The 20,539-nt window shown below is 37.3% G+C and overlaps 1 protein-coding gene across 1 annotated transcript in view; it reads left to right on the top strand.

Moving 5' to 3' along the window:
* Positions 1–16,488, top strand: part of KCTD8 (potassium channel tetramerization domain containing 8) — a 91,978-nt gene extending 75,490 nt beyond the window's left edge. Inside the window, exon 2 of the mRNA XM_054294747.1 lies at positions 15,177–16,488. Within this exon, the coding sequence (XP_054150722.1) occupies positions 15,177–15,637 (461 nt within the window). The 3' untranslated portion in view covers positions 15,638–16,488. The remainder of the gene's footprint in view (positions 1–15,176) is intronic.
* The last annotated feature ends 4,051 nt before the right edge of the window (positions 16,489–20,539 follow it).

Raw genomic sequence — 20,539 nt, 5'->3', positions numbered from 1 at the left:
AAGGATTTTGACTTCCTTTGCTCTCCTAAATTTGTCAATACACAATAGTATGTGGCATACCACACACATTAGCAGACCAGAAATGGTAGTAAGGATATAAAAGGGGGACTATCTTCTACAGTCACATGAGAAAACTGTTAACTAGTTTATGGTTTGGATTTTAATTTCTCTTGGTCCAGCTGTACTTTAATCTATAACCCCAAATAAATTTGGAATTTATTTCTTAAGAAACTAGAACAATTTAATCTAATAAATTATTAGTATCCAGTTGTCATTTAATATTTTCAGCAGCAGGTCTTGAAGCTTTTTACAGAAGGGACAACTTACATTTTACAGGTGGAGAAACTTGGGAAGTGAAACAGAAGAACCCTGACTTCAATATTGACATTGAAAAGCGAAAGAAAATTATATTTTCAGGCAAGAAAACCAATTTGTTCAGGGTAACCGCCTTGAATTTAAAAGCTCAATGTACAGCTGAATAGGAAAGATACACTATCATTGGTAAAGCTTGGTTAAATTGTTTTAGTTTATAAGGGAATCAAAATAGAGGAAAAACAAGTATGTAGGAAGCAAAATATTACACTACAGGAAGACTGAGGCAATATAGCAAGAGAGGAGTATTTTTACCCTGGGTTCCTTTCTGGGGAATACTAAAAATGAGCAGGGCACAGATATCCCTTTCCCTGATATGTCACTGTACAGATTGCACTTGGAAATCTGAGCCACTGAAGTTACATTGTTCTCCCCTGCACATACGCTGCTCTTTTTTTGTGGTTTTTTTGTCTGGATGGTGACAGGAAAGAAGTACCACCTCAACTGTCATCACAAACAGATTTCCATTTGCTTGGCTGTGTTGTTTCACTGCTTCCCAAGAAGAATTCATTTGATGAATTCAGCCTCCAGGGGTTTCTATCTGTTTGTGGGCTTATGTTATATAGTCAGAATACTTTGTTCATATGCATATAAAATACTTGAGCATACAACTGATTTACAAACTATTCTGCTTTTAGCAGAGGAAAAATGAGGTGTTCTGTGCAAAGTGAATTCGTTATCCTTTTTTTTACTTAAAAATATATCATAAATCATTTTAGTTTTCTGCATGTATATTCATATTTTCAGTAGCTTTAAGCAAATGTTTTGAATTACTCCATTAGGGTGATCTAGGAATTTGTATCTAAAATAGGGAGTTGTTATTATTGGCATGTGTTTACATGGTTGAGGATGGAATGCCCCACATGTATAATTTTGTGTTACTTTATAGTTTTTCATGTACCAGACCTGAATGATAAAACAGGTGAATGGCATTGCTATGGTTGAAATGTAAGTCTCAAATATGCATCATGCTGCATACATTGAAGTGAGAAGGACCTCACTGATGACCAGAACTGTTATTTAAGGAAAGATTTCCGCAAACATTTCTGGTCTTTTCACAGCATTCTTGCAGGTTGAGAACTTTCTGTTATCCAAGGGACCAGAAAGGAAGGGCATAACATGTACAAATATGATTTTGAGTATATTCTGAATTGCTTTGATGTTAATGGTTCAACCCTTAGGGTAATTAATTCATTGTGGATTTTTGCCCAGTTCATATATTCACTGCTAGTTCTTGGTAACCAAACATTACTGAGTCTGCATTTCCCATTGTTTTGCACTTGATTACTGCCTATTATCATTCTGTTTCAGCCACCACGGTGGCTGAAGTCTGAAATAATTCTTTAACATATGAATTTTTTTAAGGCCAAAGCCAGTGCATGGTATTTTGACAACTTCCTATTGTCATGTCTTACACACATTCTCTGAAGTCACATTAATTTATTTTGCATGCCAGAAGGAAAGACAAAAAAGAAAATTGAAAGAGCTGGAAGGAAGAAATGAAGATTTCCTGGTTTTTTTTAAAGCAACTGACAGTGTAATTGACACAGAAAAGTTATGTGAGATGATACTCAGAAAAACAGAAATAAAAATTATCAAGGAAAACTGCTAGTGTATTATCTGAAATTGAAGGGGTAAACAAGCCACAAACATGATGGTTGATCCTGTCCTTTTTTTTGTTTTTTTTTCCTCTTGCTCATACAGTTAGAACAAAGTATCTGAGGCCCCTGACCATCCCCAAAGAGGAGAATTTGTGCCAATAATTTATGAATAAACTTTCCTACAAAGAAACTGTCAAAGCAAATATTTCTGAAACTTTGTGTTGGTCACTCTCCCTCTGCCTTAACTCATGCTGCAGCCTCTAAGAGAAGCAGTGATTTTGACTGTGACTGAATCCCTGAAGTTCCACTGAAATATGTTTCTGACTGGTACACCTTATTTGAGATGGCATTTTTACATTCCATGTATACTTTTGTTGAAAGTAAACTGTATTTGTTGGGGGCATTATAAACTCAATACATTTAATGTGTGTGTGTGAGAAGAAGGTGAGTAATTGCTTCATGCATGTTTCACATTGCTGTAAGCCATCACTGAGAGGTACAGTCCTTTCCCATCAATGCACTTTCCCATCCTCCCTCCAGTGCCTGTTGTTCTGGCACAAACATTTATGCGGCCACACAGGGAGCCACATCTGACAGCTGAGAATTTAAAATGAGTTTAGGAAAAAAGAAATGTGAGTGGCTCAAAGAAGAGTGTTGCTTATCTGAGTGGAAAGAGATTCAGCTTCACATTGCTTAGAAGTCTGATAAGGGCTTTGCCAAACAGACCTGGTGGCTAAAAGACTATTTCACACTTGAGCAGATGCCCAACCAATATTAATATTTACAAAGCAGAGTGCAGCATCCAGTAATGTGGTTGACTACAGACTGAAATGCCTGATTGACCAGCAGATAAATATGTTCTGAGAAGAAAGGGGAAGGTGAGAAAGGGGAGTGATAACAGTGGGCAACCTCAGAGGGACCCCCAGGGAATGGGGGCCTGTATCAGGGATAAACAGGGATACGGAAGTCAGTATGCCTCCCCAGCTCGACAGTACTTTCTCTGAATGTTATCTGAGGATACCAAATAGAATAGGAAATAGAACTGAGGATCTAAACCCACAGGTTAAGCAGCCATTTATAGTTTATCCTGTGAGTCATGGGAAGGAGATGCATTTGGGACATGTTTCTGTAATGTGGAGTGATTGTCTTTCTTTTTATCACTTCTGCCCTTTTAGAGCTTTTGCAAGTATGCTGTCAACTTTTAATCAATTTTTTTCCTTTTTGTAACTCAAGCCTGCATCTGAGGTGAAGAAAATGGTTATGAAAGAGCAGCTTAAAAACACTGAGCATTCTTGCCACTGAGATTCTCTGGTACTGTCCAGTATCCTAGGCATTGAAAGAAAAAGTTACCTCTGCTTTTAGCTGCAAGGGCTAAAGTGGAAGCTGGAAGATGAGTCTGTGTCATGGAACTCTCCCAGTGATCAGCATTAAAAAAGTAAACTTACTCCCAGCACTAGTTAAGGAAAGAAGCTCCAAAGTCTTAAGGGAATTTACAAGAGCAACACAATCAAATATTATGCCTTTGATCATTCCCCTAACTCCTTTTTGTGGTTTTTTGAGAGTATCACTAGGTAAGTCCTACTGACTTTCAAAGGCCAAATTTATAATTTGGTGGCATTTAATATCAATTAGCTATTTCTTTTAGGGAAAATGCTGCATCTAAAAGGTAACTAATAAGCATTGCTCATGGTCAGAACAAAATATTTCTTAACTGAAAACCAGTCAAAAATAATGAGTCAACAAATATAAGTTCAGAGCTGAACATTAACTGACTACAGTTTGTAAATGAATGACAAGCACATCTGCCAGATGTTGCCAAGAATTGCCCAAAGCAATTGGGCCTATTCACTGTAACAAGTAAAGTTATGAAAGAAGCATGCTTTTTATAAAAGCTGTATTCATTTGTCATGTATACCAATGCATTCATTTCTAAAATTCTCCTTCAAGCATCAAAATTATTTTAACTATCTATATTTTCAGATTTTGGGCAAGGAAAAAATATTTTTATAGGTGGAGAGAGAAAAAAAATCAACCATTCTAGATGTCAAATACTTTTATATCAAATTACTTTCATTCTAAAATAGCCAAATCACTCAGCCATACTGCTGCTAGTGTAACATTTGTATTTTATTGCTATTGCTCTGCTGTTAATGGAGAATGATATAGCATATGACCACCACTGAAGAATGTGGTGATTTACCCAGAACATAACATGGAAAATGTGAACCATCTGGTTGGCTCTGGAAGTTTGTGTTGCCTGCTAGGAAATTGGCAGGTGACCTTACAATATTCCTTTAGCTGGGATGGACTTTTAAAATTTTGCTTCTAGGATTTTGCAGAAGATTTTGCAATCTGTTTGCTAAACAGTGCTTTCTTCAAGGGTAAACAGGAGGTTTGACATCTTTGGCTGCAAAATATTGACCTAGTGATATAATCCAGAAATGGCTAAATCTATCACACATAATACTTGCTGGGTGGATATTGGCAGTATTGGTGGTTTCCTGACTTTAAATCTTTTGCTACAGATTCAGTTTATCTTATCTATTCCAAACTTTCCTATTCCAAACTTTTCATTTTCTTCTTGTATGTCCAGCAGTGCATTAATGTCATAGCCATCTCTAACTTCACAAATAAAAATACCATCTTCAATATTGGACTCTGTTTGCAGTTGGATATGAAAACCAGTGGTCTTTCCTGTCATCTTTAGCTTATCTGCCTAGAAAAGATGCTTTGCAGAATGACTTCAGAATTTTCAGATTAATGTATTTAATAAAAGCCTGTGGTCTCTTCATTGGTTTTACTGGAATGCAACAAATTGCCTATGTCAGAATTTCCATCTCTCTCCTATTTAAGTTCTGTTTGGGTTAGCACAAAACTGAGCTGAAAAAGTAACAAATGGAAGAATGTGGGTTGGTTCAAAACAAGATTCAGGTGAAATATCTCATGAATTCAAGCTGGACACAGAGTATTTGTTATTTATTATTCTGTCATTCCATATAACAAAAATAGTTCCCTCTCTATATATTAATTAGTCTTTCTATGTCATGAATAATGATAATATTGAAAATATGGCTTAACTGGAAAGAAGCAAAAAAATTTTCCTCATTGATTTATTTCACTCATTCTACTGCACCCTTTCTAGAAGTTAGTTTAACATCAGGTGGTAGGAAATGTGACAGTAAAATATTTTTTTTTTGGTTGTGTTCTTTTTTTTTTTTCTTTTGAGACAAAGCACTTATCACTTACAGGCATGTGGCCCTAATCTGAAAGATGAATTGCTTCATTCACTTCAAGTACCACATAACCATTCACACACCATCAAGCTTAACACTATTAAAGGGTAATTTCCCCTGTGGGAGCTATGCCCAGTACAGATGCTGTTGCTACACAGTGTCTTTTATCTTTCCATGGCAGGTAAGGAGATTTAAATAAGAGGCTTCATCAGGAGTGCAATCACAGACATATTCTTCCTATTGAAATATCCATGAAATAGAAAATAAACACTCCTAAAAATCTTAGTACTCCGAAACATTACCAAGAAGTTTTTGCCAGGTGTACAGTTCACACTTTGAAATTCTGTGTTGAAATCAAGGCATGTGAGATGCATCATGGACTTGTAGAGGACAGAAAATATTGTGGGATAATTTGCATGTCCTATTAAATTCTGAATGTAGTAAAGCAGATCCAAGTAATCAAGGAGTATATTTTGCCTTCATCTCTTATAATCATCATGATTTGTTTGTAATTTTCTCATAATTTCTTTAGTTTATTATTATGTGTTCTATTAAAATTGATAATTAAGTCTGTGGTGGAGTTTTCTTCAGAACATAATATTCATATGCTTTTGCTCAAACATTTAGACTAAAGTTCTATCTGCAGTAATTTTGCATCGTTTCATCTAAAGATGAATTGTCTAGGGAGGCCAATAAAAATATGCTTTCTGAGTAAAGTACAGAAAAGTTATACAAATAATTCTTTTTTTTTTCTTCAAGAGAGACAGTATTTTTTCACATTATTTTCTCTGTTAAATTGTTTTTCTGATAAGGTCTTTTTTTTTTTTTTATTCTCACAAGAATGAACAGGCTTTTTTTTATTTAATAAATTTTCTTTAACTTTAGGTCACAGAGTATGTTGTCTTTGATTTAAATGCGTTCAACAGTTACGCCTAAAACTTTCTTTAAATTTTTTGCAGTTTTGGACTCACAGCTCAGAGTCATCTTATTAGTGAGGCCAAACCAATTTACATGCCCTGTAGATATGAATTTGAAGTTTTGCCAGAGCATAGGGCATGTTTACAAAACTGTTTTGATTAAGTATGAGTAACCTAAGTGCTATTCTTCATGTCAGAGAAGCCCTGCTGAGATTCACAAGCCTCTCTGTGGCAGTCTCATTTGCAGGCCACCATGCTTGCTTGCTTGGCTTTCCTAAATCACATAAAATTTAGGTTCTGCTCAAAGTACTGAAGCTGATATGTCAACAGCACTGGCCTTTTACCCAAGAGTTCAGAACTTGGCACAGTAATAAGTCAAAGCCTCACAGATACTAATTCTCCCTTATGCCTGAGGGAAGTCACCTTGCTTCTTCAAAATGAGTACTTTACCCTGAAGTAATTGAAAGTGAAAGGGACATTATTTTTAGGTTTTTTGAAGCTATTCTACTTTGCATTGACTATTGCCAAGACCAAGTTGGGTCAAAAAATGTGAAAGGGTGAGCATTTGGTTATCCATAGCAATGCATCACTCATCTCAAAGGAGGAAGAAAATAGGAAAGGCTAAATTTCAATCGTCCTTTATCAAAAATACTTTGCTGTTATGTACTAAGCATTCTTTGGATCAAGACTTTAATTTAAGAAGTGGTTTGGAATTTTGTACCAGATGAAACCCAGTTTGGAAACTGAATGCTTTTTTACTTGAAGCAATTTGATGCCACACAGCATAAGGACTCCTACACAGAGTTTTATTTCATGGAAATTTCTATGCTGAGCTCTTCAATTCTTCCCATAAGTGCAAGCTGTCTAGAGCAGAGCTTGACAAGAGCATTTAGATATTTCTCACAGTGAATATTCAGTTTTTAGCACTGTTTATTTGATATGTTCATAATGGATGAAGTTCATCCATGGCCAGGGGGACAGCTGAGGACTGCACACCACTTAATTAATGTGTAGGCCTGCATATTAGCCTTAAAATAGACATTCAATGGGACATGGCCTTCTCCCCTCATCCCTTGTCCCCCAGAACTGAGTGAGATGTAAATTGTGATAACTAAACTTAGTAGTGAAGTTTTCCTGACAAACTGAGTGGACTTAAACCCACATAAACACTTACTGCTAGGTCCAAGGAGTGGATTTAGCTTTGATTTTTGATAAACAGGACAGAGTGCAGTAGTCAGGAAATACCTTGTAAATCTGCCAGCCATAAAGGTACAGTTTTAACCTACAGATCTAGTGATAAGAGTCCAGCTGAGTCCTGTGCAGGTCTCGAAGTGAATTCATGCGTTGAGCTGAGCTCTTAAGAACAGGATTTTCTTCTAAAACTGGAAATATTATTAATATGCCACTGAAAATGTCCGGGGTTTAGAGCTATCCTTTCAGAGCTCTTAAAAGTAATCTTTTTTAAAAATAAAGTGAAATTAGACATAAAAGGTAATCATTTACCATTGAAGTGTGATATTAAGTACTCAAACTTACGGTAATGAAAGTGTTCCCACAGTAGCCATAATCTGTCATCAGATTTCACAGGTGACTTCTCTCTAAGCTTTCAGTTTAGTGTAATACTCCCAGTCTTGTTGAAAGGTAATAAAATCCTAGATATATTCGATGAGTAAGTCATCAATGTGAGATTAGATGAGTATTCTTTTCTGTAATTGTATATTAATTATAGTTAATTTTATGTAGATTCTAAAGATTAAATCATAAAACACAATAGGTTTCATCTTACGTTCACTCTGTCTATAAGGCAATTTTGAGAGAGGAGGTGGAGGAGAAATTCATTCAGGAGTTTAACATATCTGTGTTCCAGACTAAAGGTCCTGTGTGGCCTCTAAAAATGAGGACTTTCCACTTTGTGAAACAATGTGGGAAAAATTGCATTTTAAACAAAGTCATATGTAATTCACATATGGCAAAAATTATTAATCAAACTGCAAATAATATTGTTGAATTAGATATTATTACTTCTGCAGATAAAAATAAAAATAACTTCTGTTCTCATTGCTATTATGTTCCTGAACCACCCAATATACTGTCAGTTTAAAACCCTGTTGCCCTCCTATTTTCATTTTTTATTAAATCTACTAGAAACATGAAATTTATTTACTGTTTCAGTATTTTACATCATTATTTTGATAGCAATTTTGCTGCAATTTTTTGAAAACACTCTTGAAAGAAAAAATGTTCTTAAAGATGTTTGTTGAAATTCTCAATAAATATAACATATTTACAAAACATGTATTGCTTATGCAGGAGTGAGTTTTGTTTATGGCTATTCATTTCAAATGAACTGATTTAATTAAGTGGATTATTTAATTAATTTGATAGACTGTATGAAGTAGAGCTGAGTTTGGGTTTTTAAGTACATTTGAAGAAACAGGAAAGTGCGAAGATAAAATACCCTCAAGATCTTTTTTACTAAAATTACATCACAGAAAGACTCAAGATTTTGGGTTTGTTGGTTTGGTTTTTTAATTGGTTTAGGTTTTTACTTAAATCAACAAACAGGCTTTATTTTATAGTGCTAGCAAGGGAATTCATAGAACTCCAATCAGTTCACTTCTTTTATGCATATTTTCTGAAACAACAGTAAAAGATAGCATATTTTCAGCAGATTTCATCCTTCTTGATTGAGGTGGGGCATACTGAACACATATAAAGTGTTGGTTATGTTTTTTTCCCAAATGACCATTTTTATATCAGCTTCAACTCATCTTGCATCCAGCTATAACTATTGTACTCCAGAGCTAAGATTTTCCATTATTCATTTCAACACAGTAGTTACTAAAATAGCTAACTGCAGAAGTCTGTGCATATGTTCACAACTTTTTTTACATTTTGCAGTAAAAATAAGCTGAATTATAAACAAAAAAAAATTATCTTTGAGACACTGCAGGAATAAAGTAGCTGAGTGAGGAAATTAATTCATGCATCTGACACTGTGCATGCAGGAAACCAGGTATTTGACCAAAGAAAGGAGAATCCAAAAGAATTATTTGGGTTGAAAGGGAACCTTTAAAGGCCATTTAGTCCAAACCCACTCTGCAATGAAGGTTGGACATCTTCAACTACATTGAATTGCTCAGAGTCCCATCCAGCTTAAACGTTAAACAGTCCCTTAAATGTTTCCATGGATGGGACATCTATCACCTCTCTGGGCAACCTGTTCCAGTGCCTCATCACCCTCACTGCAAAAACTTCCTTTGTTATATCTAGTTTATATTTACCCTCTTTCATTTAAAATCATTATTCCTTTTCAAATTGCAACAGGCCCTGCTAAAAAGCCTCTCCTCATCTATCTTGTAGTCCCTTTAGGACTGGAAGGCTGCAAAAAATCTCCCCAGAGCCTTCAGTTCTCTAGGCTGAAGAACCCTAACTCTCTCAGCCTGGCTCCCTAGGAGAGGTGCTTCATCCCTCTGAGCATCCTTGAGGCCTCCTCTGGACTTGCTCCTGTAGGCCCATGTTCTTCCTGTGCTGGAGCCCCAGAGCTGGACACAGCACTGCAGATGGGGCCTCAGCAGAGCAGAGCAGAGGGGCAGGATTCCCTGCCTGGCGCTGCTGCCCACGCTGCTTTGGATGCAGCCCAGGATCTGGCTGACTTTCTGAGCTACAAGCATGTTAAGATCCAGTGAGAGATGCCTCTGCCCGAATTAAGATGCACATGAGTCCATATGCCAAAGTCAATAATACAGATTTTATTTGGCAGTAAATGTGAGGTAGAGAAATAGAAAAAAATAGAAAAGGGGGGTTGGGGTGGAGGTGGGGGAGAGAGAGAGATCAAGCAGAAGACAGTCACCACCCATAAATCCAGCATCATCCTGTTGGCCATTCTTCACCCTGGACCTCTTGGTGGTGAGGGTCCCAAGGTGGTTAAAAACTTCTACTGTCTACACAGTTGGCTTATTCTATTGGTTAAATGATTTCCTCACTTCTAATGCTAATTAGTCCCATTCTCAGTCTCTCTTCTTTTGGGTTGGTGGGCCATGAGTTGGCAGTCACAATCTCCCCCGCCAGAACTTTTACCCCATCGGAGCTGACTTCAACATAATTGCTGAGTTGGCTTGCCCTGTGGTCTCCAAATTCTGCATTCTCTTTGCCCATTGTTAGTGATACATCCTTCTCCCCCAGCCTTGTTAGCCTTTCCCTCAGCCTGAGGTAACACCTGGACAGGAGAACCACCTTTATCTTATCTCAAGTTCCCACCATGGTGGCTTATCTTACTGTCTAAGCTCCAGGTATCCACAGAAGCATATTTGGCACAGGTGTTCAGTGGTTATTGGTGGTCAGAGATACCATCTGTCCCATAACTTGGGGTGATCTTTGATATGCATACGTGATATGCACATGAGAAGTTGCTTCTTTAGGCAGTTTGCCTCAGTGGGAATTCTTGCCTGGATGCATTACCCAGGATGTGCTACCCAGATCTTCCTCCACCAGGCCTGGAGTGAGTGACAGCGCTATCCTGTCACTCCATCCTGTGCTTATCTCTTGACAAAGTCCTTCTGTGGTAACAGTGCTTGAATATGATTTCTTTTGTATTAAGACCGCTGTACAAATATTTAAGAAAATAAGTGTATACAAAAACTGAAATATAGACAAGCAGAATATCATTATTTTATGCTTTTAATGTTTCATGTGTGGTATTTTTCTCAGATGCAGGAGATAGAGCTAAAAAAATCTGGTTAAAATAGTTATTCAGACTGCACTTTATGAATATCTGCAACAATTTATGTAAATACATGGTTGCAATTTTCAACCAATAGTTTCTGGCCACTGTATGATTTGCTGTGGTTTTTGGCCTGTTCTTTCTCTGACTAGAGCTCTGTTGCTCAGTTACTGTTTGACCAGGAAGTCTGATAGAATTTCTTCTGGTTTCTGTTTTGGTTGTCATTACTGACAGAAACAAGTTTTCACTTCAGAGAATTAAGTTTATAAGTTTCTAGATAATTTTCTATGCGTATTTTCTAGTGATTGAGAGTGATTCTTTTATTAGTTGGTTCTCAGGAAATGTTGGCTAAAATCTGCGCAGAGAGCAACACAGATGAGGAGTAAATACAGTCAAAGTAAATGTAATATGCCTTCTTGATCATAGAAATGTCTTTGACCTATTCTTTCAAGTCTATTAGACTCTGGAGTCTAGCAGCCCCCAGCTACCCTGGTTTTGGCTGGAATAAAGTTAATTTTCCTCTCAGTGGCTTGAACTGTGTTTTGGATTTGTGCTGAACATGGGGTTGATAACAGAGAGATGTTTTTGCTATATCTGAGCAGGGCTTACCCGGAGCCAAGGCCCTTTGTGCTTTTCATAGTGCCACACTGGAGAGGGCACTGGGGGTGTGTGGGAGGCTGGGAGGGGACACAGCCAGGACAGGTGACCCAAACTGACCAAGGGATATCCCAGACCTTGTGAGATCGTGCTCAGTACATAAAGTGGGGGGAAGCAGGAGGAAGGGGGTGGGCATTGGAAACAATGGTATTTGTCTTCCCAAGTCACCGCTACACGTGATGGAGCCCTGCTTTCCTGGTGGTGGCTGAACATCTGCCTGCCAATGGGAAGCAGGGAATTAATTCCTTCTTTTGCTTTGCTTGTGTGCACAGCTTTTGCTTTCCCTATTGAACTGTCTGTATCTCAACCCATGAGTTCCCTGGCTTTTACCTTTCTGGTTCTCTCCGGCATCCTGCTCATGGGGTAGTGAGCAAGTGGCCGCATGGATGCTGGCGGGGGTTAAACCATGATACCACCATAGTAGAGATGATGAATAAGCCCAGGTAAAGGGCTAGCTCACTTTCTAACTTTCTGTGAGAGATGCTGCTAGATAAGACAATCAATGGAAAAAGTGTCTACTGGAACTGCCTGGAGGAGAACTGCTGCCTGGGAGCTGTTTGGAGAACTGGGCAGTGGAGAAGGCAACAGGATATATCTTTGCAGAGGAGATGAGTTGGAGAGGACCGAGATGCAGTGACTCACTTCAGCCTCTCCAAGCTGGGGAACCAGCAGCTGTGAAGGTCCTGGAACAGACAGCAGCAGGAGAGACAGGTTGCAAGTCAGTGATTTTTTTAGTGTTACATGTGGACTTGGCAGTGTCAGGTTAGAATTAGACTTGATGATTTTAAAGGTCTTTTCCAACCTGAATGATCCTGTGATTCTGTGTGCACAGTGGAGCAAATATACCTTCTCTGAGTTTTTAAGAGCTGTTCTGCACTCCTGGAAAATAAGTAGTTTCAGGTAGACTGAACTACTTGAATGTCTTTGGTGTTATCTTGGAATGGCTGAGGAGGTACAGTGAAAAGTGTGGCAGCAAAAAGGGCAAAAACTAGATGTTTTTTGAATTAGAAATGTAGCTAAATCTATCCAGTAACCCCTGGTGTTGAAAATTCAACAAATCTTTTGTAGATCCTTCTGTATATATTTTAAAATTCTATTGGGTTTCAGCAGGCAGAAAACACTGTGAGGAAAACCTCCCCTCTAGCAGAACTGTTGCTTCTGTTAATAACACACTACTGAGAAAGCAGTGCATAGGTATACAAAGAATTCTTTGTGAGGGAGGATTTGTTAATTTTTAAAAGAAGAGATGTGGGAGAAACTTGTGTTTCAATTCAAGTCATTGTGAATTTAGGCAATTCAGTGGAGCATACGGCACTCAGTGTTCTAAGATACTGAACCTCAGGGCTGTGATCCAAAAAAGCATTTAAATACCTGCCTACTGTCATGCTCCTGAATAATCTTATAGCAGGAAATGTATATTTTTTATATTCTTGAAGGTGTATTTCAATGTGCTTTTTGAAATAGGTCCTTAGTACATTGTGGGTTTGAACCCATGAGAAGCAAGGAGTATCAATAAAGAACTAAGTACAAAGCAACCAACAAGAAATACCATCTTGATATATGAAGTTGCATCAAAAGAAATGGGCAGGAAAGAGATTTGAGGACTACTGAGTACTGCAAACAAAGAGCTTTAGTTTCTTAGTCATAGAGTGTGTTGTTATATTTGAAGAAGCCGAGATTGTAAACTAGATTAGATATTGATGTTAATCATGTTACTGAAAATCAGAGTAACATGCTGAAATCACTGTCTGATTAACAACTCAGTTTGATAATTGCATGCTGCAAAGCCAGAGTAGTTCAATAATGCCAGCTGACTCTCAATTTAGCATATTCATATAATCGTTTGAGGTATGAAATTTAGTGCTAGATACAACAATAGAAGGAAGGCATGTAAATCTATTTAAGAAGGTGAACAAACTTATGAAAGAGAAGGAGGAGGGAAATCGCTGCAGCCATGTGTTAAATATTTGGGTTGAATATAATGAAGTAGAAAATTGCTTCTGTTTTTCACTCTGCATAATATAAGTACAAGCCCTGTAGGATTGTTGTCTCTGGCTCTTGATTATTCATGGGTTTCTCTAGATGGACTACAGAAATGGGATACAGCATCCTGAGATGCTGGCTAAAACAAAAGAAAAGCAGGTTGTTGAGTGCTGCTATTGTTTGACTAATCTTTCTTTTCTTTTGTGTGTTGCTTTGTTTTGTTTTTCCCCGTCTCATATAAAATACTGCAATCTTCTTATGTTCCTTTGAGTCACAAAATTGCACTGTCAAAAAGACCACTGGGGTGTTCATGTTGCTTCTGCATTTTTTGTAATTCTAATTGCATTTCTTATTTGTAATTCTGAGCAACAAAATGCTAAGTGAATCAAAAATCTTGCAACTCTGTCCCAGTGACCCGAGGTAGAACTGTCATACTCTGAGTTTTGGTACTGGCAATGGCAGTAAACTGGTGCTGGTATCTGGATAACCTAGTTTTCAAAAGATATTTAGTTACCCAACCTGTTTGGAAGCTTTTAGGATTTGTAGGAAAAACACAACTGCCACTAAATCCCCACTCTGTTTTCATTTAGATCTTTAGATATCTTTGAATTTTTTCCCTTTAGTGAATACTTTAGTCCATTTCAAAACTCCTTAAACTGCATAGATATTTCTGTCATTTTTAGATAGCGTCCTAAATTAAGATTGTGACGTTTATATGATGTCAGCATAGCATCATTTCACTTCACAGCTGGAGTTTTCAAATAAGTCTTCAAAACTGAAAATGCTTGTACAGATTTAGTGGCTACCACATATTTTTCACATTCATATTCTGCATAAGACTTCAAAACAGAAATTATATATGGAGGGAATAAGAGCCTAGATCTGATTTTCATGCATGTGAATTGCTGAGCAGTGCCTGCCAAGAGGCTGGTGGGCTGCTCCCCCTGCCATGGCAGAGTGCCTCTTTACCTAAAACTTCATAACCTCCTTTTCCCTGCCAGCCTGTGCAGCAGGAGGTGTACAGCTGAATTCTGAGCTTGCACCAAGTCTGGGTAACAACTGACAGTAAGAAGTGCAGTGAGATCATTACAGGATAAAAAACCCCAAAACCCTAAAGACTCTGTCAGCAGTGAGTGATCTCTCTGTTATCCTAGGTTTAATACTCCTTTTTCTGTCTAGGGCTTCTGCAGACTTGACATCTGCAGAGCACAGTATCAGTAGACTGTTCAGGCAAAGTGAATTAAGAGCTTCCAAAAAAAATTAAAATCAAAGTCCTTGGAATATTTTTATTCAAGTGAAGAGCTTGCAAATTGTACAGTAGTATTTCCCTTATACAACCAAATCTATTTTATCACAATAAACTTCTTGCAGTGTAATAGCAAACTAGTTCATTTAAACTAGCAAGGATTTCCAGTGCAGCTGATTTGTGAGCATTGTGCACAGTTCATTACCTGGATTCTGAGGCAGGCAGTGAAGTTATTCTTGCTGTAGACATTTTCAGGAGTGAGAATTTTGAGGACCAGACCTTCAATTTGTTTACCAGTTGGGCATAGTTTTTGTTGCCTACTAGGAAATGAGACCAACTTTTGCCAGCTGAGACTCTGAATCATTTTTTCATAAATGGTATCTGATCAGTTTTATGTGTAAAGCAGTGCTTGCTTAATACTTTTTCTCTCCTGCTTTTTATTAGGGCCCCCGCAGCGAACCATTTCCCCCAAACAAGACCACGAAGAAAGGAAGCACGACAAAGTTTTGGACAAGGGCAGTGAAAGTGGGACTTCCTGTAACGAGTTGTCCACCTCGAGCTGTGACAGCCACTCGGAAGCGAGCACCCCTCAAGAAAACGCCACCAGCACGCAGCCATCCACAGCCCACCAGCCCAACACTCTGACGTTGGATCGCCCGTCCAAGAAGGCCCCGGTGCAGTGGATGCCAGCGCCAGACAAACGCAGGAACAGTGAACTCTTTCAAACTCTCATTAGCAAGTCCAGAGAAACAAACCTTTCCAAAAAGAAGGTGTGTGAGAAGCTGAGCGTTGAGGAAGAAATGAGAAAATGTATTCAAGATTTTAAAAAAATCCACATTCCAGATTACTTCCCAGAGCGCAAACGTCCCTGGCAGTCTGAACTCTTACAGAAATATGGGTTATAGTAATCAACTGTTTCCTGACGTATCTCTGAGGCATTTGATGTTTGTTACATTGCCTCTTACTGATGTCCTCCTCCTCCTGGCCAACTCTGCCACCAGAGCTATTCCTGCTGCTTATTTCTTTCTGTGAACAGTGGATGTTGGATAGTACATGTTTTTCTTTAAATATATATATATAAAAAGATAGAAACTTTAAAAATGCAAAAGGTGTCTCATCTAAACCACTTCATAATAGCAAAGAAAAAAATTGCATGGTCAAGAAAGATGGTTTTTGAACCACAGTCTGTTGAGCTTCATTATTATTTTGGAACATAACAAATAAAAATCTCAATCATCAGTTAACACCTCATTTTATGTCACCGTTAAAAATGACTCAGACTTACTAAGGATGAAGACAAACAGGGTTTAAAATTCAATTGAACTGGGTTTGGAACTAATTCCCAACATTCTCTCAATGTTAATGCAATAAATCAAATACCTGTTTTGCATGAGCACAATATTACAAATAAATCACACAAGAGCAAGAGGTTGTCTGTTGCTTGGAGAATTACTTGTTTGATACCAAGCCTATAAACGTAAAATGTCTAAAGGATTGAATTTGCTTTGTTCTGGATCTGTGATATTTTTGTGTGTACAGTGTTCTTTCTGTATGTAAGGATGGTGTAAATATGCCTTATATTGTTTTATTATTGCACCAACAACGTTCATCTATTAGTGCTTGTCAGGATTATTTCTGTGAAATGCGAATTTATGGCAGATTGTGAAAACTGGTTTGATGGTCTGAAAGTTTTTGTTATGTTAGTCGCTAAAAATGGAGAAAAATAAAAGAAACTTTAATGTATTTATTGAAATAACCATCTAGTAGATTTTCTTGGCTGTTGTTGTTGCCTCTCCTTTTTAAATAGAATCAAGCAAGTTTTTACTTTTGTTCAGTGTTTTCATAACTACTCTGCTGGAAATAAAAAAACAAAACAAAAACATATTTCAAGAGTGAGAAAAAGTATTTAGGGTAGTGCAGTTTAACTGGAACTGCCATACAGACCCTAAGAGAAAGAGAGTTATGCTAAGAAGTAGAAGAGGATGAACTAAAAAACTGGGTGGTTTTACTAGCAGAGCGGAAAGCAGTTCCAATTTGACAAGTTCACAAAAATCAGCTTAGAAATAGAAAATTTAGAATACCACAGCAGAGTGTGCTACATTTACAAATGAAAAGTTTCTGTGAATAGTCAGCTCTGTATGGCAAAGCTGTTATCTCAGCCCAGATACGGGAAAATAAATTCCTTTCTCATTACAGGAACACCAAGAAGACAACTGTGGTTCAGACAGCCACAGCTGAAATGGGTAAGGACTGCTGGAGTTCACAAAAGAGCTGCTGAGTTCTTACAGATTTCAAATTATTACTGTGAGCACACAAATGTACATATCCACATTTAGAAGGGTTAATCTCCATACATGTTCTATAGCGCAAACTGCACAGTTGTATAAGAATAGGTGGTTTACATCTTATAGTAATTTTAAATGGTTTAGCTAAAATGGTTTATAGTTTTAAAATGGTTTTAGATAAAGAGGACTTATTGAATTATAATTTCCAGGGTTATTCCTGATATCTGTATTACTTTTTAGTCCTCTAAAAGGCCACTTCAAAAAACTTTGGATAGGTTTTTAGAAGCAACTTCATTCACTAATTCTTTTCTTAACCCATCTAACTAGTTGTTCTCCTATTCAGATAGTTAGTTGACTTCAACATATTTTGACAACATTTTAATAACTTGAAGGACCACATCTGGGGTAAGTCTAGTCTGAACTGATGCAGACCAGTATGAGACCATTTGGCATCTCAGGTTTGCCTTCATGTTCCTTGCTTGCTTCTTCCTGGTCCAAAAGACCCGTTCTTTCTTTTGAAAGTTGAATACTTCTTAGACAAGGTTATACTTTACTTTCTATCTTTTCTGATCTTTGGATTCCTATTCTTTACCTGATGAAGCTTCCAAATATTTAATCGTCCCTTATCCTCCAGTGGATACAATTCTAGTTTTACTTACTCCAAAGTTAGACTAATACTGAGAGCTCTGTTTCCGCCTGGGATTATACATTTTAGATATAGACAGCATCTTGAGCATTCCTAGTAACCCTTGTTGTTGAATTTGGAGGTTTGCTTTGCCTTCCTAGCTATTCTCAGTATTCCAGGAAATAACTGCCTGAGGAATGCTTAGGTGATTTTTTCACCTATCTATTGGTTTTAATTTGTCAGTATATAAATATTTTTATGAGCTCTTTTTTTCTTTTATTATACTGCCTAAAATTTCTCTAAACATATTGATTCATTATTGAGGAGAACAGATATGTTGATATGTGTTTTAATACATAAATACTGTAAGATTTTTGATAACCACTTTCCATGTTTTCATGAGGCATGTGAGTGATGTTGCAGATGAATGACATTACTGCTACTTGGTAACCACAGCGTCATCTTAAGACAAAGTGATTTGGTTATGGAATTAGACAGTGTATACTGTCCTTCTTTCTGAGTGAAAAATTCCAATGTGTTGTAGTCAGAGAGAGGGGGGAGGAACAAGAGGTCATGAGAATCCCTCAGTTGTATTCTCTAATTCCCGTCATACTTTTCATCCAGTTCACCCAGTTAAAGCTCTAACCCTATCTATGTAGTTATTATTCTGCAGTTTTCAGACAATTAGGGAGAACACAAGCTGAGACATTCAGTGGAACCTGTGGGTGTTGAGATGGCTATGGTTGGTTGAAGGCTCCCAGGTGTTACAAGAGAATTGCATATTAGAAGCACTTGGAGGGTTGATTGTTTCCTATTGTCTTACATTCTTCTTATTTTCCCATGATAGCTGCTTTTTATTCTTTCATTTTAGTCTTCTTTTTCTCTTCTCAGCTGTTCACTTTGTTACGCACTGGAATAGTCTACCATTGGAATCTGTGCCTTTTATTGGGTTTCAGCAGAGACAGTCAGCACACTAAATATCCACTCCATTTGAAGTTTATGAGGATAATGTTTTTCCAGAAAAGAGAACCCGAAACAAATCCAAATGCTGATATTGGTCAATCCTCAATTATAATCATAGAATGGTTTGGGTTGAAAGGGACCCTTCAAAGGTCATCTAATCCAACCCTCCTGCAATGATCACAGACATCTTCAACTAAATCAGGTTGTTTGGAAACCTCTTCCAGAGTCTCACCACCCTCATCATAAAAAGTATCTTACTCATAACTAGTCTGAATCTGCCTTCTTAGTTTAAAATAATTAAGCCTTTTCCTTTCACAACAAGCCCTACTAAACATTTGTCCATATCTTTCTTATAATCTTGTATTTCCTTATTACCAGCTCTGTGTCTCTCCAGGTCAGAGGGAGGATGTTGTGGGGGCTGTGTCAAAGGCCTTACATAAGTGCAGATAGATCTGTAGCTCTTCCCTTCCACTGATGCAGTCACTCCATCACAGAAGACCCCTGGATTGTTCAGGCAGGACTGTCCCTTGGTGAAGCTGTGCTGGCTGTCTACCATAGCACAGCTTCCAAGAGGATCTGTCCCATGATCTTCCCAGGCACAGAGGCGAGGCTGACTGGTCAGTAGTTCCTATGCATCCTTTTCAAAGATGGGTGCAAATTTTGTTTAGTGTAATTAAAGACTAAGTCATTTTGGTGAATGATTAAGTGGTAGGTTTAGGTGGTAACTGCTTGGATAAAATTTATTTTTAAAATTAAATAAGAAAAAATACAAAGAAGTAATTTAACATGTAAATTAAGCAAGCATATTTCTGGAAGGAAAGCAATAGAATTCTTGCTTCTGCAGATTTTCTGTCTAAATCAACACAGCTCCTTACATTTTGGTCTTTTTGAGAATTCAACATGGCATACATATCCCATTATGTTTTTTCAATGAGTTTAATTCTTAATATTTAACATGTTCAAAAATATGGATTGTTATAGACTAGACTAAAGATTTGAAACTGATAAAAATAAAATATTCCTTTATAAGTAATCTCACAGTTAAACTAATATTTAATGAGAGCAATTAATTAGAATCTGATGCTACAGTTATTATTGCTCATATTTATTTGCTAGACAAGTGAGTTTTAAGCCCTCATCATAAATGTTACATGCAGCAGTTTTTATTGTTCTAACTGAATTATGGGGACTAGAGATAGTTTTGCCATACAGTGATGTTTACTTTTGAAAATGTGTGAACAAAGCTCAGAATGACATGCTCGACTAGTCTATTACTGAAGAATTATTGCATTAACAAAAATGTTTAAGTATTAGAATAATTGAAATTAATTCTAAAATAGAATTTTAGAATTCACTTTGATTTCCTTTGAATGAATACAATATGATAAATTGCATAAAATGCATAATTTTATGGCCTCCTGTAAAAAAAAATAGTGCTTACGCAATATAGTTTGACTTGCTAATGTTGTCTTTGTTCAAGTAATGGCATTTAAAAATATACTTCCTACTGGAGGTGGAAAACCCAAATTAGAAACGAGAGGGCAATGTTGAGTTCCTTTTACAAGTGACTCATGTCCTGAACCAGGCTCTTTGGGATGTTCAGAAATTATCAAGAATACTTCAGGTTTCTGCAGGATTGTTCCACTGATGTGGCTTTTCATAAAAATAACATTCACACATTATTTCAGTTTATATATTACAGGCCAGCAAGTAGTTTCTCATTTTCCAGGATCTATTATCTAGAAGAGGCTTTCACCCTGCTTCATATTTTCCACTCTGCCCCTCTCTTTTTCATTGTTACCATGGACATCCATACAGTCACTTTTATTTAGGAGCCTATCTGTTCCTTGCCTGAAGACACATATTCAAACTCAGGAGAGACTAGACTACACTGGAAATGGGTAGGGGAAGCTGGACACACTGGCAGTGTTATT

Source organism: Melozone crissalis, unplaced genomic scaffold, assembly GCF_028551555.1.
Source record: "Melozone crissalis strain CALT ecotype California unplaced genomic scaffold, PUWL_Pcris_2 ptg000006l_1, whole genome shotgun sequence".
NCBI classification, from domain to species: domain Eukaryota; kingdom Metazoa; phylum Chordata; class Aves; order Passeriformes; family Passerellidae; genus Melozone; species Melozone crissalis.
The sequence above is the reverse complement of the archived record's forward strand: the minus strand, read 5'-3'. Positions and strand labels throughout refer to the sequence as shown.